At 39.2% G+C, this 27,396-nt stretch overlaps 1 protein-coding gene across 1 annotated transcript in view; it reads right to left on the minus strand.

Moving 5' to 3' along the window:
- Window positions 1-1,006: 1,006 nt before the first annotated feature.
- The window catches only part of LOC124776626 (D-arabinitol dehydrogenase 1-like), a 67,298-nt gene continuing 40,908 nt past the window's right edge, over window positions 1,007-27,396 (minus strand). The window contains exons 5-7 of the mRNA XM_047251714.1: window positions 21,425-21,611; window positions 2,784-2,891; window positions 1,007-1,476 (exon numbers count right to left, since the gene is read on the minus strand). Coding sequence (XP_047107670.1) covers window positions 1,359-1,476; window positions 2,784-2,891; window positions 21,425-21,611 — 413 coding nt within the window. The 3' untranslated portion in view covers window positions 1,007-1,358. The remainder of the gene's footprint in view (window positions 1,477-2,783; window positions 2,892-21,424; window positions 21,612-27,396) is intronic.

The following is a 27,396-nucleotide window of genomic DNA, read 5'->3' on the forward strand; positions in this document are numbered from 1 at the left end:
AGTGTTTCTGAATAACTTATAGAAATATTCCCATTTTTCATTCACTTCAGTTGCATTGTACACTGGTTCCCATTTTTCATTCCCTAGTGCCCTCTTACATTTAGAATAATTAAATTTTCTTTTACATACAACTGTATCACTTTCAGTTACATCTATGTTTCCTACATCAATTTCCATAGTAAGGGCTCTGTGATCACAAATGTAGTTTTCTAAGGTGTTTACATTTACTTTCTCTTTTCCTACATTTGTGAGAACATGGTCAATACATGTCTTTGTATTTGCAGTGACTCTTGTAGGTTCTGAGTTCACTTGTTTAAAGTTATAGATTAGAGTAGATTAGATTAGTTTTTCGTTCCATAGATCCGTGTTGAGGAGATCCTCGTGGATGTGGAACGTGCCAACCCCACCACTTTTGTGTGTCTTTCTGCAGTACAAATTTATGAATTTGTAATTTTTTTAGCCTGTAACCATATGCTTCCTCTTCCTTGCATCCCAATTCACTCGCTAGGAAGAGGTGTGGCTTAGTTTCATTTAGGTAAACACTCAGCTGCTCTGTTTTATTAGTTACATACTGGACATCCTGATATGCAACGGTTAATTTATTATACTTTCCTCTAGAAAAACATCATTGTCTACTTTGTGACTGAGAATTCTGTTTAAGTCGTCTTTTTCTTTGATAATTTCTCATATTTTGTCACACAAGAATTTTTTGCCTTCACAATTTAGGTGCATACCATGTCTGGTATGTAGGCTTCTTTTCAGTTTGCCTATATCTAATATTTTACATCATCTCTATGATTGCCTACATTCATTCTAAGTACTTTTTATTGTTGTAACTAGCATGTATACAAAGATGCATAAGAAGGATCTGTGATATGCAGGCAGATTATACATCCAATGTTACCAAACTGACAGATGGTCATCAGCCTTTTAACCATATGTGTTTGAATGATGTGCCACAGCACATGTGACATATTGGTGGGAAACAAAAAAGAAATGTCCAAAACACAAGTGTAAGTAAATGTTTATTAAAAGAACAGCAATATTTTATTCATCAACAGTTCACTACAGCATACAAAATTTCTAGTTCTGTTGGAGTAACTATTCATCATGAGTACATCATTTTTTTGTGATTTTTCATATGGAATGATGAACAAACTATAGTGCAGCTGATCCCTGCTGTTTTTAAATTGATATCATGAGAAGTTCCCCAAACTTGGAGAGTAGTGGCGTTCAGAATCTTGATTCAGTCACAGTAGTGGCCAAAACAGACAATAAATAAAGCATTCAGTAACCAGGATTTTTTTGAAAAAATTACAAGATCAGAATGTAGCAAAAACAACAGCGCTGTAAAGTACTTATGGTGAAATCTTGAAAACTGCCTTTGAGATTGTGCCACTTTTCATTTCGGCTATTGCTTGCTCATAATCAGCTAGAGAGAAGATCTTGACTCCAAGTTTCTGGTAATCAATGTACCTGCAACAAAATGGAAAATGAAATTACTGTAGCTTTATTTACAATGATTTATACATCCTATTTATTTATTTTTATTTTGTTTCTTGTCAGTAACACAAATGCATCCTCTCTGGAAATAAATTAAGACATGAAACTTGACTCTGCTATTTTGTAAAAATTCTTTTCAGTATCTCTACCTCAAAGAAAGAAAAAAAAAATCATCTTCTTCCTCTATATTTTTGGATGTATCACTACATTCTTAATGCATTCAAATTCTGAACCTACTCTCCGTTTTTTTTTACACACACACACACTCACACACACACAATCCAGATGTTTTGAAATAAATTGTTTATCATTTAGGGCCAAGTGGATGAATAAAAGTTTTTGATCACATTACATCACAAGAAGCTCCCAGTTGCAATTAATTTTATTTCCATTTTAAATTTCTGTTCATGTGGTCATGGTTTTGTAATTCAGACTCCATTTAGCAACAGAGTTCACATTGCTAGTGTAGTTCAGTTATGTTGTATTATGCATCAAGATGTAATAAATAGAAACAAAACAACAAGAGTAAAGTGGGAAAGACAAGAGAAGGAGACAGAAACAAGTATCTTGGGCAAAGTAAATATATCACTGTATACTGACAAGGAGGACAATCAATAGACAAACAAAAATATCAGAACAATCGGAATACAAGTAGTATACTGAAGAATAGACACAGAAAGTTAGAAGGTATATAAAGTCTCTAGCAAAGAGAGACATTAGGTGTGGGAGACAGAAAAGAGTAAACATATTAAAGCAAATTATCAGAAACAGAGAATATACTGCGGAGAAAATAAGCATATTTTGATTTATTCATTCACACAGGGTGTTGTGTGAATCACATCATGGAGGACCATCAGGAATGGGTAATGAGTCAAGTTATGAATTAACAGGTTGCCTTCTTCTGTAAGGTTTACAATAAATTAAGACTAGCTTCACAGTAGTGGAGGCAAGATGAAAGAAGAAATGTAAATGCAATAGAATTTATAACCACCACTTCAAAATCAAAATGAGGAGAAATAGATAATGTGCTGTAGAGAAACTCATAAGATTTGTTCCTGCTACCTTGTTGTCTCAGATACCTGAATACAAGCCACTGCATGTTGCCAGTGCTCCTTCAAATTTACAAACCTTGGACCACCTGTGCTGGTATCAAAGCACAGAAATGCTGTAGCAGTCAGTTGTAGCTGTACACTCACTTAAGTGTTCTTTTCTAAGGTAAATGTGATGTTTACATTTAATATAACTACCAGTCTACAGTAATAATAGTAGATAGTATTTACTTTGGTCCAAGAACACTCATCATTGCCCTTGCTTCTGGGAAACTCCACTGGTTGACATGGGTTCCAACAACAGAAATTTCATTCATCATTATCAGGAATGGCTTCCACCTGAAAAAAAAGTTGCAGAGATAGAATCTATATTCACAATAGAGAGAGTGACAGGTTGTACAAATGTCATACATGAACAAAGCTCTGAGAAATATTTGCAAATAATATTCTAGTATGACCTGAACTGTCTACTCTAAGATTTGATTCACCCTGGAAATTAGTCTCATAGTGTTTGCATTCCATTTGGTATATTACTTTTTTTACTGGTATTTATAGCATTGATGATTACTACAAAAACATACCAGACTCATGTAATAGAAGCAGAGATACAGCTGTAAGCTAAAAAAGAGAGAGAAAAAAGAAGGAAACGTACCTAAAATAATTGAGAATTGGCTTCCTTTTATAAAAACAGAAATATGAATTAAACCATATATCTTCATTCTCCTTTGCCTCTCTTGTCATATGGATTCCTCTGTCTAATTTAATACTGATTGCACACATTTACTTGGCCCGTCTGTGAGCGGTGGTAGTCAACTGACTTTGCGCCACTCCAGAATGTTTCCGCTTGTTGCCAATATTAGCTATATAACAGTATTGTGCACCATAACAATAAGTAGTCATTGTGAATATAGTGTTAACCTGTGTGTGCTGACCTGCATTGTGATTATTAACATCATTTATGAAAGTGAGCGAAGAAGCTATACCCGGCATTTCTAACGACTTGCTGTCAATTTTTGTTTCACTTCTGTAGCACACAAATCTGCTACACATCCCTTTCTTTTATAAAATATAAGCTGGCTGCTCTGAGAAAAGGAAGCAGGGCTTGTCTCAGCAGCCAATGTGCTACAGGCCGGTTGCAAGCTACTGCTCCCAGCATCCTCCACTCAGGCGCCAAGTGAAAGTGTGCAGTCATTACCTGAAACCTGATGATAGACTAAATTAATTTATGTGGTAGATTCTCATTAACTGTTAATTAGTTTCCAAGAGGTTCCCTTGCCAAAAGGAACAAGAAAGATTCACTCCATGAACAATGCAACTAGACTAGTGTACCAGTTGTAAGCTTATTCCACCCTTAACTATAACACTAACAATAACAATAACAATGATAATAACAATAATAATAATTTATTATCATCATCATCATCGTGGTTCATGGTGTGGGTTCCTGTTGTCACGTCCTAGTTCATGAACCACGGGCAACGTATGAGTGGCCAAGTAAGTGGTCCTGATGGTCGGGATACGAGTTACTTTGGAATAAGACTGGGCATCTTGGACATATTCTGAGTCGTGGTCACCTTTGTGCTCAGAAGGCAAAGACTACCAAATCCACCGGTTAGTCCCTCAACCATTAGAGGTAAAACTCAATGAGACCCGGGGCAAGTAAGGCTAGCACCTGCTTCCCTGGTGCTGAATGGTAATGAGATGGGGAGCTATTAATATCAATGGGGGCTACTCTGGGAAGAAGGTAGAGCTGGCAGAGGCTGAAAGTAAGATGGGGTTAGACGTTTTAGCTGTTAGTGACATTTGGGTAAGGGGTGAGAAAGAAGAGGAAGTGGGAGAATACAAGGTCTACCTGTCAGGAGTCAAAGCAGGAATAGCACAATGGTGTGTAGGGCTTTACGTCAGGCAAGAAATGGAACCCAACATAGTTGCAATAAGGTATAAAAATGAACGACTGATGTGGATAGATTTGATAGTGTCTAGCAAGAAAATTAGGATTGTGTCAGTATATTCGCATTGTGAAGGGACAGATCAAGATAAGATGGATAGTTTTTATGATGCACTCAGTGATGTAGTTGTTAGAGTAAAGGACACGGACAGTGTTCTGCTCATGGGTGATTTCAATGCTAGGATTCGAAATCGAACAGAAGGGTTGTTGTTGTTGTGGTCTTCAGTCCTGAGACTGGTTTGATGCAGCTCTCCATGCTACTCTACCCTATGCAAGCTTCTTCATCTCCCAGTACCTACTGCAACCTACATCCTTTCTGAATCTGCTTAGTGTATTCATCTCTTGGTCTCCCTCTACGATCTTTACCCTCCACGCTGCCCTCCAATGCTAAATTTGTGATCCCTTGATGCCTCAAAACATGTCCTACCAACCGATCCCTTCTTCTAGTCAAGTTGTGCCACAAACTTCTCTTCTCCCCAATCCTATTCAATACCTCCTCATTAGTTACGTGATCTACCCACCTTATCTTCAGCATTCTTCTGTAGCACCACATTTCGAAAGCTTCTATTCTCTTATTGTCCATACTAGTTATCGTCCATGTTTCACTTCCATACATGGCTACACTCCATACAAATACTTTCAGAAACGACTTCCTGACACTTAAATCTATACTCGATGTTAACAAATTTCTCTTCTTCAGAAACGATTTCCTTGCCATTGCCAGTCTACATTTTATATCCTCTCTACTTCGACCATCATCAGTTATTTTACTCCCCAAATAGCAAAACTCCTTTACTACTTTAAGTGTCTCATTTCCTAATCTAATTCCCTCAGCATCACCCGATTTAATTTGACTACATTCCATTATCCTCGTTTTGCTTTTGTTGATGTTCATCTTATATCCTCCTTTCAAGACACTGTCCATTCCGTTCAACTGCTCTTCCAAGTCCTTTGCTGTCTCTGACAGAATTACAATGTCATCGGCGAACCTCAACATTTTTATTTCTTCTCCATGAATTTTAATATCTACTCCGAATTTTTCTTTTGTTTCCTTTACTACTTGCTCAATATACAGATTGAATAACATCGGGGAGAGGCTACAACCCTGTCTCACTCCTTTCCCAACCACTGCTTCCCTTTCATGCCCCTCGACTCTTATAACTGCCATCTGGTTTCTGTACAAATTGTAAATAGCCTTTCGCTCCCTGTATTTTACCCCTGCCACCTTCAGAATGTGAAAGAGAGTATTCCAGTCAACATTGTCAAAAGCTTTCCCTAAGTCCACAAATGCTAGAAACGTAGGTTTGCCTTTTCTTAATCTTTCTTCTAAGATAAGTCGTAAGGTTAGTATTGCCTCACATGTTCCTTCATTTCTACGGAATCCAAACTGATCTTCCCCAAGGTCCGCTTCTACCAGTTTTTCCATTCGTCTGTAAAGAATTCGCGTTAGTATTTTGCAGCTGTGACTTATTAAACTGATAGTTCGGTAATTTTCACATCTGTCAACACCTGCTTTCTTTGGGATTGGAATTATTATATTCTTCTTGAAGTCTGAGGGTATTTCACCTGTCTCATACATCTTGCTCACCAGATGGTAGAGTTTTGTCAGGACTGGCTCTCCCAAGGCCGTCAGTAGTTCTAATGGAATGTTGTCTACTCCCGGGGCCTTGTTTCGACTCAGGTCTTTCAGTGCTCTGTCAAACTCTTCACGCAGTATCGTATCTCCCATTTCATCTTCATCTACATCCTCTTTCATTTCCATAATATTGTCCCGAAGTACATCGCCCTTGTATAAACCCTCTATATACTCCTTCCACCTTTCTGCCTTCCCTTCTTTGCTTAGAACTGGGCTGCCATCTGAGCTCTTGATATTCATACAAGTGGTTCTCTTCTCTCCAAAGGACTCTTTAATTTTCCTGTAGGCAGTATCTATCTTGCCCCTTGTGAGACAAGCCTCTACATCCTTACATTTGTCCTCTAGCCATCCCCGCTTAGCCATTTTGCACTTCCTGTTGATCTCATTTTTGAGACGTTTGTATTCCTTTTTGCCTGCTTCATTTACTGCATTTTTATATTTTTCTCCTTTCATCAATTAAATTCAATATTTCTTCTCTTACCCAAGGATTTCTATTAGCCCCCGTCTTTCTACCTGCTTGATCATCTGCTGCTTTCACTACTTCATCCCTCAGAGCTACCCATTCTTCTTCTACTGTATTTCTTTCCCCCATTCCTGTCAATTGTTCCCTTATGCTCTCCCTGAAACTCTGTACAACCTCTGGTTTAGTCAGTTTATCCAGGTCCCATCTCCTTAAATTCCCACCTTTTTGCAGTTTCTTCAGTTTCAATCTGCAGTTCATAACCAAGAGATTGTGGTCAGAATCCATATCTGCCCCTGGAAATGTCTTACAATTTAAAACCTGGTTCCTAAATCTCTGTCTTACCATTATATAATCTATCTGATACCTTTTAGTATCTCCAGGATTCTTCCAGGTATACAACCTTCTTTTATGATTCTTGAACCAAGTGTTAGCTATGATTAAGTTATGCTCTGTGCAAAATTCAACAAGGCGGCTTCCTCTTTCATTTCTTCCCCCCAATCCATATTCACCTAATATGTTAACTTCTCTCCCTTTTCCTACTGATGAATTCCAGTCACCCATGACTATTAAATTTTCGTCTCCCTTCACTACCTGAATAATTTCTTTTATCTCGTCATACATTTCATCAATTTCTTCATCATCTGCAGAGCTAGTTGGCATATAAACTTGTACTACTGTAGTAGGCATGGGCTTTGTGTCTATCTTGGCCACAATAATGCGTTCACTATGCTGTTTGTAGTAGGTAACCCGCACTCCTATTTTTTTATTCATTATTAAACCTACTCCTGCATTACCTCTCTTTGATTTTGTATTTATAACCCTGTAATCACCTGACCAAAAGTCTTGTTCCTCCTGCCACCGAACTTCACTAATTCCCACTATATCTAACTTTAACCTATTCATTTCCCTTTTTAAATTTTCTAACCTACCTGCCCGATTAAGGCATCTGACATTCCACGCTCCGATCCGTAGAACGCCAGTTTTCTTTCTCCTGATAACGACGTCCTCCTGACTAGTCCCCTCCCGGAGATCCGAATGGGGGACTATTTTACCTCCGGAATATTTTACCCAAGAGGATGCCATCATCATTTAATCATACAGTAAAGCTGCATGTCCTCGGGAAAAATTACGGCTGTAGTTTCCCCTTGCTTTCAGCCGTTCGCAGTACCAGCACAGCAAGGCCATTTTGGTTAATGTTACAAGGCCAGATCAGTCAATCATCCAGACTGTTGCCCCTGCAACTACTGAAAAGGCTGCTGCCCCCCTTCAGGAACCACATGTTTGTCTGGCCTCTCAACAGATACCCCTCCGTTGTGGTTGCACCTACGGTACGGCCATCTGTATCACTGAGGCACGCAAGCCTCCCCACCAACGGCAAGGTCCATGGTTCATGGGGGGAACAGAAGGGCATGAAAAGATTATGGGTAAATTTGGAGAGGATATGGGGGCCAACAGGAACAGGAAACAACTCTTCGATTTCTGTGCCAGTATGGGTTTAGTAATCACAAACTCTTTTTTTAAACATAAGAACATTCACAGGTATACTTGGGAAGGCAGGGGAACCAGATCTGTCATTGGCTATATAATGACAGATCAGGAATTCAGGAAGGCTGTGAGGGACACAAGTGTATTCAGGGGATTCTTTGATGACACTGATCGCTATTTAATCTGCAGTAAAATTGGTATTGTGAGGCCAAAAGTGCAGGAAGTCAGGTCCATATGTAGGAGGATAAGAGTGGAGAAACATCAGGATAAGGAAATCAGGCACAAGTACATAACAGTGATCTCAGAAAGGTACCAGTTAGTTGAATGTAGTCAATTTCAGTCACTGGAAAAGGAATGGACAAGTTACAGGGACACAGTACTAGAAGTGGCTAAAGAATGTCTTTGAACAGTAGTGTGTAAAGGTAGGATGAAGCAAACAGCTTGGTGGAATGACACAGTCAAGGCAGCATGTAAAAGGAAAAAGAAGGCATATGGCTACATGGCTACATACTAGTACTCAGGTAGACAGAGGAAGTTATGTTGAAGAAAGAAACAAAGCCAAAGAGATAATTGCAGCATCCAAGAAGAAATCTTGGGAAGACTTTGGAAACTGGTTGGAGACTTTGGGTCAAGCTGATGGAAAATCATTCTGGAGTGTAATTAGCAGTCTTCAAAAGAGAGGTAAGAAGGAAATGACAAGTATTTTGGACAGGTCAGGAAAACTGCTGGTGAATCCTGTTGATGTTTTGGGCAGATGGAGGGAATATTTTGAAGAGTTGCTCAATGTAGGTGAAAATTCGATCAGTAATGTTTCAGATGTCGATGTACTACGGGACAGGAATGTTGGTGGAAATAGGATCACATTTGAGGAAGTGGAGAAAATGGTCACTAGATTGCAGTGCAATAAAGTGGCTGGGGTGGATGAAATAAATTCGGAACTCATCAAATACAGTGGAATGTCAGGTCTTAAATGGCTACACAGGATAACTGAAATGGCATGGGTGTCAGGACAGGTTCCATCAGACTGGACAAAAGCAGTAATCACACCAATCTTTAAAGATGGAAACAGAAAAGATTGTAACAACTACAGAGGTATCTCTTTAATCAGCGTTGTGTGTAAAATCTTCTCAGGTATAGCTGAAAGGAAAGTGTGAATATTAGTTGAGGACAAATTCGATGAAAATCAGTGTGGGTGTAGGCCTCTTAGAGGTTGTCAGGACCAGATCTTTAGCTTGCGGCAAATAATGGAGAAGTGTTACGAGTGGAACAGGGAATTGTATCTACGCTTTATAGATCTAGAAAAGGCATATGACTGGGTTCCTAGGAGGAAGTTCTTGCCTATTCTACGAGGTTATGGAATAGGAGGCAAACTTTTGCAAGCAATTAAAGGTCTTTACATGGATAGTCAGGCAGCAGTTAGAGTTGACGGTAAATTGAGTTCATGGTTCAGAGTAGTTTCAGGGGCAAGACAAGGCTGCAACCTGTCTCCACTGTTGTTCATATTATATATGGATCATATGTTGAAAACAATAGACTGACTGGGTAAGATTAAGATATGTGAACACAAAATGAGCAGTCTCGCATATGCGGATGACTTAGTTGTGATGGCAGATTTGATTGAAAGTGTGCAAAGTAATATTTCAGAGCTAGATCAGAAATGTAAGGACTATTGTATGAAGATTAGCATCTCCAAAATGAAAGTAATGTCAGTGGGAAAGAGATATAAACGGATTGAGTGCCAAATAGGAGGAACAAAGTTAGAACAGGTGGATGGTTTCAAGTACTTAGGATGCATATTCTCACAGGATGGCAACATAGTGAAAGAACTGGAAGTGAGGTGTAGCAAAGCTAATGCAGTGAGCGCTCAGCTATGATCTACTCTCTTCTGCAAGAAGGAAGTCAGTACCAAGACTAAGTTACCTGTGCACCGTTCAATCTTTCGATCAACTTTGTTGTATGGGAGCGAAAGCTGGGTGGATTCAGGTTACCTTATCAATAAGGTTGAGGTTACGGATATGAAAGTAGCTAGGATGATTGCAGGTACTAGTAGATGGGAACAATGGCAAGAGGGTGTCCACAACGAGGAAATCAAAGAAAAACTGGGAATGAACTCTATAGATGTAGCAGTCAGGCCGACAGGCTTAGATGGTGGAGTCATGTTACACGCATGGGAGAAGCAAGGTTACCCAAGAGACTTATGGGTTCAGCAGTAGAGGGTAGGAGGAGTTGGGGTAGACCAAGGAGAAGGTATCTGGATTTGGTTAAGAATGATTTTGAAGTAATAGGCTTAACATCAGAAGAGGCACCAATGTTAGCATTGAACAGGGGATCATGGGGGAATTTTATGAGGGGGACTATGCTCCAGACTGAACGCTGAAAGGCATAATCAGTCTTAAATGATGACGACGACGATGACGATTATCATAATCATCATCTTTATTCATAAATAATAACTTTTCAATCTTGAACATCATCAGTTTTTGTACATTCTCTAAAATATCTTGCCATACAAAGCACATTGTATACATACACCATTAATATACTGAGGTATACAAAATGTAAGAGCTGTTGATAATGGAGTTCAGGCATCTTTGAGTGAATATAAACATTTTTCAATTAACAACTGTTTCAATTTGCCTTTAAAAATATTTCTATGAAGCTGCTTTACATTATTTGGCAGCCTGTTATAGAATCGTCTTCCATCTCCAAGTGGGCTGTGATCTGTAGCTCTTTTTATTAGTCAGTACCTTATGATAACCACATCTGGTTCATATATTGTAATTATGAAAGTCTCTGTTCATTATGCTCAGTTCATCATTCTCTTTTATAAAGACATACATATTCTTAAAGACGTACAGTGAATACACAATCAGGGAATTATAATTTTTAAAGTCGTTCATATAGGACTGATGTTTACTTACATTAGCACTTATCCTAATTGCTCTTTTTTGGAGCCTGAATATAGTATCCATGTAGACTGTGGGTTCTGCACCCCAAATTTCAACCCAATACTGCAAATATGAGTGAATTAATCTGTAGTACTCTTGTTTAAGGTTAGAAATATTTATTGTATTTGAGAGCCATTTTAGTAAGTAAATATTGCAACTAATCTTTTAACAGATGTAGTTGATATGCTCTTTCCACATAAGATGTTCACCAAACACAATGCCTAAAAACTTACATTTATTGGATGTTTGAACAGCATAGTGCTTCAGTATGAAAAAATTATAATTCAGCAAGAACTGAATTACAGCAATCTTGTTCTTATTCAGTGTAAGTTTATTCACTGTTATTCTGTGATCAGTTCAGAGTTCTTTTTATTGCTTTTGTAGTGCTAGCTTTTCAGTACGGCCCAAGCATACTGTATCATCAGAATAGTTTACTAGCTTTGAGTTTTGTGGCTGTGTTATGTGATTAACATATACAACATATAAAAATGGACCAAGACTATTTCCCTGGGGACTCCACAGTTGAGAGTTTTGTATGCTGATTTTGCTGTTATGATTTTACTTCCAGTCTTAAAAACAGTTTAGTACACTGTCTTCAGTCTTGAAGATACAAACATAAGAGGTGTGGTACTACTCATGTTATATCATAAGTTTCTAATATGGACAATAGTACTGCATGATTTACAGAATCAAAGGCCTTACACAAATCTAGAAAAGTCCAGTGACTTTGTTTCCTTCATCCAGTCTGTTTGTCAGTGCATGAAAAAAAGTTGTAACTGCAGCTGTTATCGATCACCCTTTTTGAAACCCATGCTGTGAGTTTGTTTAATAGGGAGTATTTACACAAGAAAGATTACATTTAGTCCAGACTTACTCTTTCAAGCAACTAGCCAAGCACTGAAGTCAATAAAATTGGTGTGTAATTATTTATGTCAGGGGTGAATCTTGTAAACTACTGTTACAGAATCTGAACATATTACCTCACCCATGTCAGTACATACTGGACCTACTATGTTTCACCAAGGAAAATATTAGAAACTTAGATATAAACTCAGACTGGCACCAACAGGATTGAAGGTCAAAGAACTCTCTACGAGTAATTCCCCATTCAACAAAACTATACAGTAAAGATGTCAAATATAGGGGAATAAAACTCTACAATCATCTGTCAATAACAGTGAAGAACATTACACAAGTGAAGGATTTTAAGGTAAAACTACAGTCACTCCTAATTAAACACTGCCTCTACAGCAAACAGGAATTCCTCAAAAACAACTGGCTTTAAGGAACTGCTATAAGGAACTGCTCAACAAAAACATCAGATAATGGATCCCAAACTATTGACCTTATGTAACATAAGTGAATGTTAGTTTTATTGGTATAAATGCTAAATTCTGGTACAGAAGAAATATAAGACATAAGTACATTACACTTGTGATATAAATATGTAATCATACCAGTTTTTTTAGTGCTATTACTACATGTTGGATACACTTTATTTTCACATTCTTTGTTTAAGCTGTTTTACTCACATTGCTGGAGTTAGTTATTTGTTTAGCATAATAGAGTGTTTTTAGAGTCTCCAGGGATTTCCTGTATATTTTTCTTGTGTTTTTCTACTTTGTTCGGAAATACTTCAATCATTTGATAGATTTCTCTTCTTATAAATGCCTACTAGGTATCAAATGACCTGTTCTATATCGTGATGTGCATTTCTGTACAATGTACACTACTGGCCATTAAAATTGCTACACTAAGAAGAAATGCAGATGATAAACAGTTATTCATTGGACAAATATATTATACTAGAACTGACATGTGATTACATTTTCACGCAATTTTGGTGCATAGATCCTGGGAAATCAGTACCCAGAACAACCACCTCTGGCCGTAATAACAGCCTTTATACACCTCGGCATTGAGTCAAACAGACCTTGGATGGCATGTACAAGTACAGCTGCCCATGCAGCTTCAATGCGATACCACAGTTCATCAAGAGTAGTGACTGACGTATTGTGATGAGCCAGTTGCTCGGCCACCATTGACCAGAAGTTTTCAGTTTGTGAGAGATCTGGAGAATGTACTGGCCAGGGCAGCAGTCGAACATTTTCTGTATCCAGAAAGGCCCGTACAGGACCTGCAACATGCTGTTGTGCATTATCTTGCTGAAATTTAGGGTTTCGCAGGGACTGAATGAAGGGTAGAGCCACAAGTCTTAACACATCTGAAGTGTAACGTCCACTGTTCAAAGTGCCATCAATGCAAACAAGAGGTGACCGAGACGAGTAACTAATGGCACCCAATACCATCATGCCGGGTGATACACCAGTATGTCGATGACGAATACATGCTTCCAATGTGTGTTCACCGCAATGTCACCAAACACAGATGTGACCATCATAATGCTGTAAACAGAACCAGGATTCATCTGAAAAAATGACGTTTTGCCTTTCATGCACCCAGGTTTGTCGTTGAGTACACCATCGTAGGCGCTCCTGTCTGTGATGCAGCATCAATGGTAACCACAGCCATGGTCTCCTAGCTGATAGTCCATGCTGCTGCAAACGTTGCCAAACTGTTTGTGCAGATGGTTGTTGTCTTGCAAATTTCCCCATCTGTTGACTCAGGGATTGAAACGTGGCTGCACAATCTGTTACAGCCATGCGGAAAAGATGCCTGTCATCCCGACTGCTAGTGATACGAGGCCATTGGGATCCAGTACAGCGTTCTGTATTACCCTCCTGAAGCGTTCTGTATTACCCTCCTGAACCCACCAATTCGATATTCTGCTAACAGTCATTGGATCTCGACCAACGCGAGCAGCAATGTCGCAATACGATAAACCACAATCGCAATAGGCTACAATCCGACCTTTATCAAAGTCAGAAATGTGATGGTACGCATTTCTCCTCCTTACACGAGGCATCACAACAACGTTTCACCAGGCAACACTGGTCAACTGCTGTTTGTGTATGAGAAATCCGTTGGAAACTTTCCTCATGTCAGCACATTGTAGATGTCACCACTGGCGCCAACCTTGTGTGAATGCTCTGAAAAGCTAATCATTTGCATATCACAGCATCTTCTTCGTGTCGGTTAAATTTCGCGTCTATAGAATGTCATCTTCATGGTGTAGCAGTTTTAATGGCCAGTAGTGTATGATTCAGAGGATCAAAACAAACAAATAAATAAATAAATAAAAAAAATAAAAATAAATCTTTATATGCTGGTGGTACCTTAGTAATTTTTAAGAGTTCAAGAAAGGTCCCCTCCTCACCAAACCTGCTTATTAAATTGGTTTTATTAATTAATTTTTGCATTTCTGGAGTAATGTAGATGGTATGTCACCTGCGTTATTTCAGCCACTAGATATTTTTATTTTGAGCTTTGAGATTATTTTCATTACCTCATATTCTGTTACACTCCTTAGGAAACATGAATTACTCACTTTCACTGAGTTTATTTGTAGTGTTGGTTCAATTTCTTCTTTGAATGCCTAAAATGTTTATGAAGGCCTCACATACTGTCTGACTTATCAACATTCCAGTTTCTTTTAGTGCTATTACTGCATCTTGGATACACTTTATTTTCACATTCTTTGTTTACTATATTCCAAGCTGTTTTACTGACATTGCTGGGGTCAGTTATTTGTTTAGCATAATAGTGTGCTTTTAGAGTCTTCAGGGATTTCCTGTATATTTTCCTTGTGTTTTTCTGCTTTCTTAGGAAGTACTGTAATTTCATATCCATGAACAACAGATATAGATTGTTCATATTTTCCTTTAATTGTGGATTTCTGGAGAAATTTTAATATTTTTCATTTCTTTAGATGTTTTACTATCGTACATGCCTGATTAAAACTATGGTTAAATATTTCATAAAAATGATCCTACTTTTTTATTAATGTCATCTGTTTTGTATACCTTTTGTCAGCCTCTGTGTTTCTTCAGTTTCTTATGGTGAATTTTTCTTTTATAAGTGAATAAGTCACTATGCGGAACTATTTTATGGTCTGCCTTAATCTCTAGGGATAGAGCTCCAAGGTCCAAGAGACAATTCTTGACAGATCTTACCAATAGTTCTTCCCTATTTAAATTTGTAACAACGTGGTCAATGCAAGATTATGAGTCAGGTGTTATTCTGGTACTGAATTTACGAATTGACATGGATATGGTTGTAGCATTGTAACATGTCAGAATACCCAAGATAATTTACATTATAGCTTAAAGAGTCAATGTTCACATCTCCAACATAATATGGCCTGTTTTTTGTTTGTTAATGGCTTATCCAGAACTACTTCTAAATGTCTGAAGAATTCATTTACATCACTATTTGATGATCTATATAGGCCTACAATTAAGCTGTTTTCACCTAGCTTTATTTTTACTGCTGCTGATTCAAACGACATCTTCACAGTGAGTTCATGAACCCAATCAATGTTTTCACACTGGACATTATATCTAAATAAATGTCTACACCAACATCTTTTGTATCTTTCTACAGTAGTCACTCACAATTTTATAATTATTTAATTTAAAGCTATGAATCTTTTTGGTCTTGCATCAAAATTCACTCACAATATGTAAGTGTGGATTACTCTCTCCTAGAAGTTCATGAGCAACAAGAGTTGTATCTTATTGCACTCCTGACCATAAGGCCTGGGGTGGGGCCAGTCTCTCTTGAATTAATGAACTCTACAAGACAACCCTCAACAGGTCTACATTATATGCACAAATGACTATCACTTGCGTACAGGCAGAATCTGCTATCATCGCTGAAGACCACAGCATGGCATTCCATCTTCCAAGTGATCCTCTGATGGCACCAGTTGAGCCACGCACCTTGATACTGTAGCTTGTGTTGAATATGGGCTATAGGTCAGTGTGCCCATAGTCCCACTGCTGATTATCAGTTCGCAACAGTTTGTGTTGACACATCAGAGCTTGTAAGCCCTTTTATCTGTGCTGTGGTAGCTGTAAATCTGCCACTGCTGTCCTTATAATATGACAATTCTGGCAGGTGTCTGTGCTGCGTGGACATCCAGAACCTCATCTACGTGTGTAAGCATGTTCATGTGACCACTGACACCAGCATTGTTGCACAATTGACACAGGATGTCCAACTTGTGTAGCAGTTCTCCAAAAGGATGCTCAGAAGGCCACAGTTTGACCCCTTTCAAATTCGCTCAGTTGTCTCTAGGAAACACAAGTGGGTCTCCATGACATGATTGCCCACTTGCTTCACATTTTTGCACCACATTGAGACTTCTGACTGTGAGCATTGCCTATTAAAGGGTAGGCACAAATGGCGCCCTGATTGCTATGCTACAATGCTATCTGTTGGCGGACGACATTGAAACCATTATCAGTAAATCTACTGTCCCCCAGGTGGCATATGCCATCATCAGACCAAACTCCTTGATGTTGTCTCTCCAGGTGTGCTGCTTCTTTTCTTTTCTTTTTTTTCCTGGCAGTGTACATTTCAAATTTTAACCTTCAAAGCCCAAATTACAGTTTTTTCCCATTAACTATTTCTAGTGTTTTTTGTGTGTGTGTGTGTTTTTATTATCTGATTGTGTTTTTTACTTTTTTTGTATATTCTGGCTGGTAGTTAGTTCATGTATAGTTATGATATAACTCTGATGTTTTGTTCCCTGCATGTTATTTTCAATTGAAAGCTTGGAACAATTGTACAAGCCAAGTGTTTTTCACCATCTGCTGCGGCTGTGATCAATAAAGCTAATGTTAACATTACTCAAGGGAGTTTTTGTGTAGTGTGGTTCCGTCATTAAGTACACACAGGTTCTAATGGTCAAACAACAGTCTGCCCAGCTTGTACCGGTGAAGTGATGACCCCAGCATGATTTATCTGCATAGTATCATTGGATTAATGAGCACATGCAGAAGAGATTTGCAAAATGACTGATGTGACAACCACTGTGTCACAATTGGCTGTAAGACTACTACCTTTTCTGGCCAAACATTCCAGCTTTCTTGTTTGCACAGCAGGAGGCCAATTTTTTCTAGTCTGGAATTTCTGCAGACACTACCTCATTTGCCTCAATAGTAGGCCAATTAAATCACCAGTATACTGTGGAAGTGCAAGATATAATTACTTCATGACCAGAATTGATCCAGTGAGTGTCAGCACAACATGAAGAGCAAGTCTGTCAGGTTCTCAGTTGGGAAGACATTGGAGACAGAAAGCCTGTGCAGTACTTGTGGCACCTAAGAAACAAAGTCGACATGTGTACTGTTCTGGACAGCTTACTAGATGCAATAAGGAGCACTGCCTGTCAAAGCAATTATAGCGTCACTGTCTGACACACCCTTAGACGTAATAGCAGAGTTGGCAGATAAAATCCAGGACGTGATGATACCAGCTCCTGCCAGAGCAATCACTGAGCAGTGTGATAGCACAATGCCAAGTGTTTTGCACACATATTACAACACCTTGGCGGCCAAGGTAGATCTACTGTTGCAGCAGATTAGAAACCATTCATATTGCTAAAGCAATACAAGTGGCAGATGGCAAGTATGTGAAGCTGTTGAATGGATTTCCGGCTTTGACACGACCCCCTGGAGCACATAAGGAGATAAGGCACAACACTGCCCACTACACAGAGATGACCGACAGTCCCCCCACGTCTTGCAGAGTATGACATTTGGCTGCAGATCATCTTAAAATTGCAAAAGCAGAATTCAACAGTACGATTTGTGAAGATGTAATGTGGCTTTCAACAGCCCCTGGTCCTCACCACTACATTTGGTCCTGAAAAAGGGTGATGCATGGTTGCGTTGTGGTGACCACACAGCCATGAATGCCAGAACAGTACTGTACAGATACCCAGTCCTGTTGTTACATAACTATAACTATGCATTGAGTGGTGCAGTTATTTTTAGCATCCTGGACCGTGCAAAAGTGTACACACAGAACCCTTGAGCTGAATGAGATATTCCCACAGTGATCATCACTCCTTTCAGCCTGTCTGAGAACAAATTTATGACTTTCATACTCAGACATGCTGCTCACACATGGCAACACTTCATTGAATCAGTGCTACAGGGCCTAACTTCTGTTTTCACTTACCTGGATGATAGTTTAGTTTTTTGTCATTGACAGAGCAACATTGGCAGCATTTAATGGAAGTGTTTAAGCAGTTAAACACTATGGCATTGTCCTGAACACTGCCAAATGCGTCTTTGGCCAGCCCCAAGAGGATTTCCTAGGGTATAGGATAACAGCAGCAGGATCGCTACCACTGCCAGATAAGATAGAAGCCATCTTACAGATTTAACCCCCAAATATGCAAGTAATTGCATCAGTTCCATGAAGCCTTCAGACTACCTAAGGGAGCTCAAGTTTTCACATGAAAGACACTGACAATTTTGGATGCACTCAAATTTGAATATTCAACACACTTCTTAGAGATATAAACTGTGTCTGACTTCCAGAGTCTTCTTAAAAATATTCAACGCTGGAGATGGAATTAAATATCCAATCAGTATATATTAAATTTAGTAATGAATATGTTTGCAGTAGATGGAGGGGACAGACAATCTGTCTAAATAAGAAAGACTTCTTACTGAAGCCAGCTGCAGCTATTGGAACAGTCCACAATTTAAAATTTCTATATACAGGTTACTTATGTGAGGTCAAGAGTCACAGAAAACTTCAGTGGTAAGAGATGTGGAACAATGGACAACAGATGAAAGGTGGATATTACATAGCAGTACATCTCAAATTCACATAAGACCATGGTTTAAGAGGACTCATTTGGACTGATCAACTACTTTCACCATCATCTGACACCGCTTAAACCATATCTCCTTTTCTCTACATAAGAGATACACAGACTGTGGTCCACAGCCTTAATCATTCATTATTGTAAATTTTTGTTTGTAACATCTTTCATTCCATCCTGGAAAAGAAGGCATGGGCCTTTGTGGAAACTACAAAAGGCATATTCCAGCACGATGAGGTTTGTGAAACAAATTATGTAAGCTGCTGGTTCTCTCTCTCTCTCTCTCTCTCTCTCTCTCTCTCTCTCTCTCTCTCTCTCTCTCTCACTCACTCTCTCTCACTTATGCCATTGTATTAGCAAATCTGTACCTCCCCCCCCCCCCCCCCCCCCACCACGTTCTGCATGTGAATGTGATTCTGAGATAGAAGCTGATGTGAACCACATCTTGTATTCGTGTCCCAAATTTAACTGTGAAAGATCAGATTTTTGAAGACATTGATGAACACAGGATAAACCCACCCTCAACCAGCTTCTACTATTTTGTTTCCAAAAGACATCTGCCTTTATGAAAAGATTGTTAATTTCCATGAGATTATAGGGAAAAATCTATAGTTTTCAATAGTATTCATATTTTCCTGTACCTTATCACTTATAATAAATTTAAGAAATAATGTGAATTGAACACAAATATCTAATTTACTTACATTATGTGATTAAAAGTATCCAGACACCCTCAGAAACATATGTTTTTCATATTAGGTGCATTGTGCTGCCACCTGCTGCCAGGTACTCCATATCAGCAACCTCAGTAGTCCTTAGACATCGTGAGAGAGCAGAATGGAGCACTCCGCAGAACTCACTGGCTTCAAACATGATCAGGTGATACGGTGTCACTTGTGTTATATGTCTGTACGTGAGATTTCCACACTCTTAAACATCCCTACGTCCACAGTTTCCAATGTGATAGTGAAGTGGAAACTTGAAGGGGCGCGTACAGCACAAAAGCGTACAGGCCAACCTTGTCTGTTGACTGACAGAGACCGCTGACAGTTGAAGAGGATCATAATATGTAATAGGCAGACATCTATCCACCATACCATCACACAGGAATTCCAAACTGCATCAGGATCCACTGCAAGTACTATGACAGACGGGAGGTGAGGAAACTTGGATTTCATGGTCGAGCGGCTGCTCGTAAGCCACAAATCACGCCGGTAAATGTCAAATAATGCCTCGCTTGGTCTAAGGAGCTTAAACATTGGATGAATGAACAGTGGAAAAACATTGCGTGGAGTGATGAATCACAGAACACAATGTGGCGATCCCATGGCAGGGTGTGGGTATGGCGAATGCCCGGTGAACGTCATCCACCAGCATGTGTAGTGCCAACAGTAAAATTTGGACGCGGTGGTATTATGGTGTGGTTATGTTTTTCATGGAGGGGGCTTGCACCCATTGTTGTTTTGTATGGCTCTATCACACCACAGACCTACATTGATGTTTTAAGCACCTTCTTGCTTACCACTGTTGAAGAGCAATTTTATCTTTCAGCATGATCAAGCACCTTTTCATAATTCACGGCCTGTGGCAGAGTGGTTACACAAAAATAACATCCCTGTAATGGACTGGCCTGCAGAGGGTCCTGACCTGAATCCTATACAACACCTTTGGGATGTTTTGGAACACCGACTATGTGCCAGGCCTCACTGACCAATATCGATACCTCTCTCTAGTGCAGCACTCCATGAAGAATGGGCTGCCATTCCCCAAGAAACCTTCCAGCACCTGATTGAATGTACGCCTGCAAGAGTGGAAGCTGTTAGCAAGGCTAAGGGTGGGCCAACACCGCTTTGAATTCCAGCATTACCGATGGAGGGAGCCATGAACTTTTAAGTCATTTTCAGCCAGGTGGCCAGATGCTTTTGATCACACAGTTTATCATGCTATTCGTTAAAAATTTACCGTAGAAAAAATTGTGAGAGCTTGAGGTTTTAATTCTGTAGATATGAATTTCTGTATTTTCTCCATATAATGAAGTACACCACATAAATATGTGTATCAGATGGCTGAGTGGAGTAAAAACACTGGAGTGAGAGAAAAATAAAAAGACTCCACTAAGAAACCACAACCAAGATCTTGTAGGATTTTATTATTGAACCCTGCCTGACTTGTTTCTTTGGTGTTTGAAATCTCATGTGTTTGCTAAGAAAACCAACTTTTCTTGCACATAAATCAAAGATTAGAATTGCAATTTCTAAATAGAGTACTCCAATTATGCTACAAGCCAAGAAATGAGAATATGGCATCAAAATTGTGTTGTACATCAGAGTTGTGTTGTATTTACAAAATTATGAAACAGAATTGCTGGTCAGTACTTTACCTTTAGAGGGCAAAATAATTGGTCCTGGCGACAAACACACATTAAAGTACACAACAATATCCTAGCTTTCAGAATTATTACTGCCCTCATTGGAGGGCAGAAAGATATAAGAAGAATTTAGGTTGGGGAAGGCTAAAAAGAAAGGTCAGTTTCAGATCTAAGACAAGATGGACACTTTTGATAATATCATATTTAGTAAGAGGAGCAAGGGCAGAATTAGCATCAGTGAAAGCAAATTCTATTTGATATATTTTTGTTGTGAACTTACTTGACTTCGGCTTCCATAGGAGGCATTCCAAAAAGGAGCAGCTTTCCACCATCATTAAGCATTTCTAATGCTGTTTCTAAGGCCGGTATGGCACCACTGCAGTCAACAATAAGATCAAATTTATATGATGGATCTTTCTGCATACGCTGTTTTAGTTCAGCAGGGCTGATGACTTCACATCCTGTACCTAAGAGCAGAATACGTAATATAGTTCATTATTCTTGATGCAGTATTAGGTAGCCCCCCCCCCCCCCTCTTTGATGTGGTGTTACAAGTGACATGCATGTCACCACAGATACATGGCAGTGGCATGGCATGCATGTGACTCAATGCCAAGTAAACTGGTACCATGTCCTCTTTGGATGATGAAGCTGTTCTGACTTTAGTCAGCTCAGTTATGTTATATGTAAATGAAGTGGAGTTACATCCATCTCTGTAGTCAGTTTCTAATTCAGCTTCTACTTTTAAGTAAAAAATTAAAAACCACTGTTTTGGTATTCACGTGTGTTCTCCACTATGCAGTGTTTTTCCATTCAATTTTTAGAGAACTATAGGACCAAAAAAAATTGATTCTTTCACACCATATAGTCTCACATTAGTTTGATAATGAACTGGCTCTCTTTCTGTTATTGCTTGTAGTTACCATACACTTCAAATTTAAGTAACCTACTGCAAACCTTTCAAAAAATTTATAGTGAAAACTACAGTCACTAACTAGTTTACACTTGGTACATTTTAGGTCATACACAGCTGTACCTATAAAATGTAGCTCACATATCAAAATTATTTTTAACACCAGAAGGAGAGCCATATTTATTTCCAAACTCTGGTAAATAAATGACATATTTTTGGCAGTTGCCCATGACAGACTACAATGCACCATACCTGACACTATCGCCACATGCTATGCACAATTGTCGCTCATGTTTATCTTTTGTATGTTGTTTAAGAAGTCAGTTACTGTCATGTTTTAAGTTAACATTGCATTAACAGTTATTTTCATTTTAAAACCAGAGACAGGCAATCACAGAGTAAGTGGCAGAGATACTACATACATCAACACTGTACTTTATATTGGGTGGGCACATGCAGCTGTTGAAAGGCAAGATAAAAGAAGAATTATGCAGACAGCTGGTAAAATTCGTGTTTTATTGATACTTCTTGTGTTACAATGAAACAAGAATTTTATCAGCTGTCAGCAGAATTCTTATAACGTCATATATGCATCAATTTTTCTATAGCCAGCGATAAATAAACCAACAACTGTATTTTCATTTCTGATTTATTCCAGAGGCAACCAGTTTTGACATTCCATTATGCCAGTGTCACGCCCTCTGTGGTAACATAGTGGCTGAGCTTGTGTAGACAGAGTTGCACTCAGATTGTTTACAAGTGTACAGCTGTGTTACATACAGTGCCATAGATATTTGTTCACTTTTACCTGATATATTGTCTGGTAATACAGGCTCAGCCACTATGTTACCACCTGATGATGGCGTAATGGAATGCAAAAACCAGTTGCCTCTGGAATAAACCAGGGATGAAAATACAGCTGTCAGTTTATTTGTTGCTGGCTATGTCTATATTGGCTCTCATCTCATCGATAAGGACGGATGAAGTCAATTTTTCTTGTCTGCACTAACTGTTTCATTCACAAAGTATTAAAAAACTGGTTTTGTTCACATATTGTCAAACAAATGGCTTGTATTCCAGCAAATAATGAATGTGAAATTGTATTTTGCTATTTATGTAATTATAAGGGGAATTCAAAAAGAGACAAACCAGAAGCATAATTACAGAAACCAGTACCTGTATGTTAGAAGTATTGACCCTGGCTGCTGAGACACTTGTCCCAATGTGACAAGGCGGTGAAAGGCTGTCTCATAAAATTCCTGGGGGCTGCGATGTTAACCAGTTCCGCAGGTACAGCTGGATGTCGTCTGAGGTGAATGGTTTGCCTCTCAGAGTCTTTTTAAGGGGACTAAAAATGGCGTAATCACAGGAAGAGAGATCCGGACTTTATGGAGGGTGGCCAAGGACCTCCCATTTGAATTCCCGCAGGAGTGTCATTACTGTTGGCCGTATGACACTTTGCATTGTTGTGGAGCAGAATGACCTCAAGGGTGAGACTGCCTGGTCATTTTGATTTGATCGCTTGGCAAGGAGTGGTCAAGGTCTGTGAGTAACATTGGGCATTCACTGTTGTCCTGTGCTGCAGGAAGTGAATCAGAAGGGGGCCATCTTGGTCAAAGAAGAACGTCAGCATAACCTTTCCTGCACTCGTGTGGATGACGATGTCCAGCTGTATGTGTGGAATTGGTTAACATTGCAGCCCCAGGAATTTAATGACACAGCCTTTCACCACCTTGTGTCACAGTGGGACAAGTGTGTCAACAGCCAGGGTCAATACTTCTAACACACAGGTGCTGGTTTCTGCAATTATGCCTCCAGCTTGTTTCTTTTTGAATGCCCCTCATAAAGCATAATGTGTTTGGGATAATTATGTACATGAGAGAGATGGTAACAACTTGAAGACATTTACTGTGAAAGGATTTGAGCCTGCCACAAACTAGGATAAGAGAATAAGAAATTTGTCAGTAATAAGAAACTGAGATGTAAAGACTAATTATTTTGTAAGTGAAACTGATAAAGTGCCTTATCAGGATAGCAAAATCTGGGGTGTTACTTAAGGCAGAAAATGAGCTGTCATATTCATCTCCATTTACATGTGCAATTTTGTTAATTTCATTGTTTTCTCTTGATTATTGTGTTCTATAGCTCGATCTGCAAATTATTCTGACATATAATAAAACAAACTAATTTGCTATTGCTGACTCTCTATCACACTATCCGGCAGCCCACTTTAGAGCAGGGCTTCTTGAATATGGTTTGATCAGTGTTCTATTTCTATTGGTGTAAGTATCGCTCTTTTCAGTAATGTAATTGATCAAGGCTATCATGTGGCTTTATTCATGTGATGGAAAGGAATCCAATGTCATTATTACCACTTGTTTATGAAACAAATGTGGCAACATTATCCCTTGTCATATAGTATAAAAAAAAAATGTAATGCATGCTGTCACTGATGCCTCACTCTCATGTCATTCATTTCATTTTCTGAGGACGTTTAAAATAAATAATTAACAAATTTTGTATTTATCTTTATACCAACAATGAATATACTATACATTTCCCAATATCAATCATCGACCAGTCATGCAAAGAATACTTCAGAAAACACAGCATTTCTAATTTTTATAGTAATCTGATCTCTTTTATCCTTAGTTGGACTTCATTTATAAAATTGTTACCAGATTCCATCATAATTGCAATTTGCTAGATTGTGCCAGATGATGCATGTGAACAATAAAAGAAGTGTAGGAGTTTCTCAAAACTTAACCATGCAGCTAATGTTCAATGAACATTCCACTTCTGCAAAGTCGGCCTTAAGGTATTTAAAAAGTTGAATATGTATCCAACTTTACTTTTATTTTTTCTGAGTGCACAGTACCATTCAAGAATTGTGTCTAAAATGTCAAAGGTAATTTGTGAACATCTGCAGCCTGAAAATTTACCAACACCAACTCAATAATTCTGGCATAAAACAGCTGATTGTTACTAAGAACTGTGGAATCTACCAAACTGTGTTGGTGGTTTTAATGGAAAGCACATCAAGATTGAAGCTCCCGTTAAATCTGGTTCAACATTTTATAATTCCAGTCCATAGTCTTGTTAGCTGTTTTTAGATGCAGATGTATTATTTTTATCAGCTGACACTGGTGAGTATGTCTGCAATAGTGATGGGAGAGTATTAAAAGAAAGTTGTTTCACTAAAGCATTGTTTGGGGAGATGCTCCCACTTCCAGAATCTAAATCTTTGTCTGAAGAATACCACAAATTTCAATATTGTTTTGTTCCAGATGAAGCATTTTGTTGTATATCAGTCATAGGCTGACTAAGTTACACTTTTAGCGCAATGTCTTCTAAGTGCGAGTTGCTTACCCTTGGCTTGCAGGTGTCTCTCCACTGGAGACTATTTACAAATAGCACAATGGTATCACTTGTTGTGGATATGATACTGTGTACAAACAGTCTGTTGCGATACCGATTGTATAGGCTCCATCAGGGGGCACCAGACATGCTTCCAGCTAGCACACACATCAGGAAACCAGTGGTGTGACCATAAAGGAAACAAATTCATTCTGCACACCATGTGGTCACAGAATTACTTCCACCTATTGGATGTTTAAGGTGAAGCACCACGTTCATCAGCAGCATTCAATTGCTTGTCCAGTTGTTGGCCAGGAAGTGGCTACACTCTTAGTTCATCAATCTGAAGTCACTGAGACCAGCCTGTACACTCCACCCTATCATCTTTGCATTCCTCCATCAGTTCACATACAGCAATGACCTTTCTGCTACAGCATTCCCTCTTGTCCTTGTGCCAGTCCCATTTCTTTTTGTGGCATCTCTCTCTCCTCTGGGCTACATCCTACATCAACACATACCAACATGCTCCTCATGTGCATCACATTCTACACTCCCACTAATTCTGTTGCATTTCTTCTTTGCAGCACTGGCTGGATTGCCCACACTCTGGACAGCATCTGCTTTACAACCTTGGGTCCTGGGTATCTGGGATTCAGCTGCAGCCACTCTGGACCTCCTGTTCGATGGGACCTCTCATTTCACCCCAGGGAAGTTGTGATGCAGGATCTGAGGCCTTCATTGAGCTGGCTTTGCCACCTGCTCAAGTGGGGCAGGGGGGAGGGTGCTGTATACCAGCCATAGGCCAACTACCTTATGCTTCCAGCACAATGACAACTGCAGGCGTCTCTTCTCCAAAGACTTTGTACAAACAATCTGTTGATACACCAGTTGTTACAGGCTCCACCAATAGGCACTAGCCCTGCTTCCAAGCAGCACACGCATCAGGAAACCGGCAGTGCTGCTGTCGAGGAAACAAATTCTGTGTGTATGCCGTATGGTCACAGGCTTACTTCCACCTGCTGGATATTTAAGGCAGAGCGCCACCTCCAATGGCAGCATTCAATTGCTCATTCAGTTCCAGACCAGGAGCCAGCTACACTTGTAGAACATCAATCCAAACTCACCGAGACCAGCTAAGATGCTCCACATTACACCGTGTCATCTCTACACTACTTCACGGTATGCTACACAGCGTGGCCTCTGCGGACACTGATCTGCAGATTCCTGAGTTGAAGATTCCCTTGGAATTGGTATTATGACAAAACTTCATTTCTGTTACTTTCAAGTGATCAGAAACAATGTTTCAGTTGTTATCTGAACTACTTTGTTGTGAAGTTTTGCCATGAATAAAGTGTTCTTAACATAAATCTGGGCCTCATCAATTATTAGAGTGTGCAACCCCAAAATGGGTCTTAACACTGATGATAAGGATAAAACTTGGGACTAAATACTTTTCCTCTCACAAAACACATAATCATATATTTAAAAACAAAGATGATGTGACTTACCATACGAAAGCGCTGGCAGGTCGATAGAAACACAGACAGACACATACATACACACAAAATTCAAGCTTTCGCAACAAACTGTTGCCTCAACAGGAAAGAGGGAAGGAGAGGGAAAGACGAAAGGAAGTGGGTTTTAAAGGAGAGGGTAAGGAGTCATTCCAATCCCGGGAGCGGAAAGACTTACCGTATTTACTCGAATCTAAGCCGCACTCGAATCTAAGCCGCACCTGAAAAATGAGACTTGAAATAAAGGAAAAAAAAATTCCCGAATCTAAGCCGCACCTGAAATTTGAGACTCGAAATTCAAGGGGAGAGAAAAGTTTTAGGCCGCACCTCCAAATCGAAACAAAGTTGCTCCATTGTAATATGAGACACAATTTAGGTCGAATGAAAGATGATACAGCTACAGTAGTTTGGTTCGAGTCGTAAGCTTAGCAGTTAAGCTTTACCAGGTAGCCATTGCAATTCATCAGG

Source organism: Schistocerca piceifrons, chromosome 2 (genome assembly GCF_021461385.2).
Source record: "Schistocerca piceifrons isolate TAMUIC-IGC-003096 chromosome 2, iqSchPice1.1, whole genome shotgun sequence".
In the NCBI taxonomy this organism is placed as follows: Eukaryota; Metazoa; Arthropoda; class Insecta; order Orthoptera; family Acrididae; genus Schistocerca; species Schistocerca piceifrons.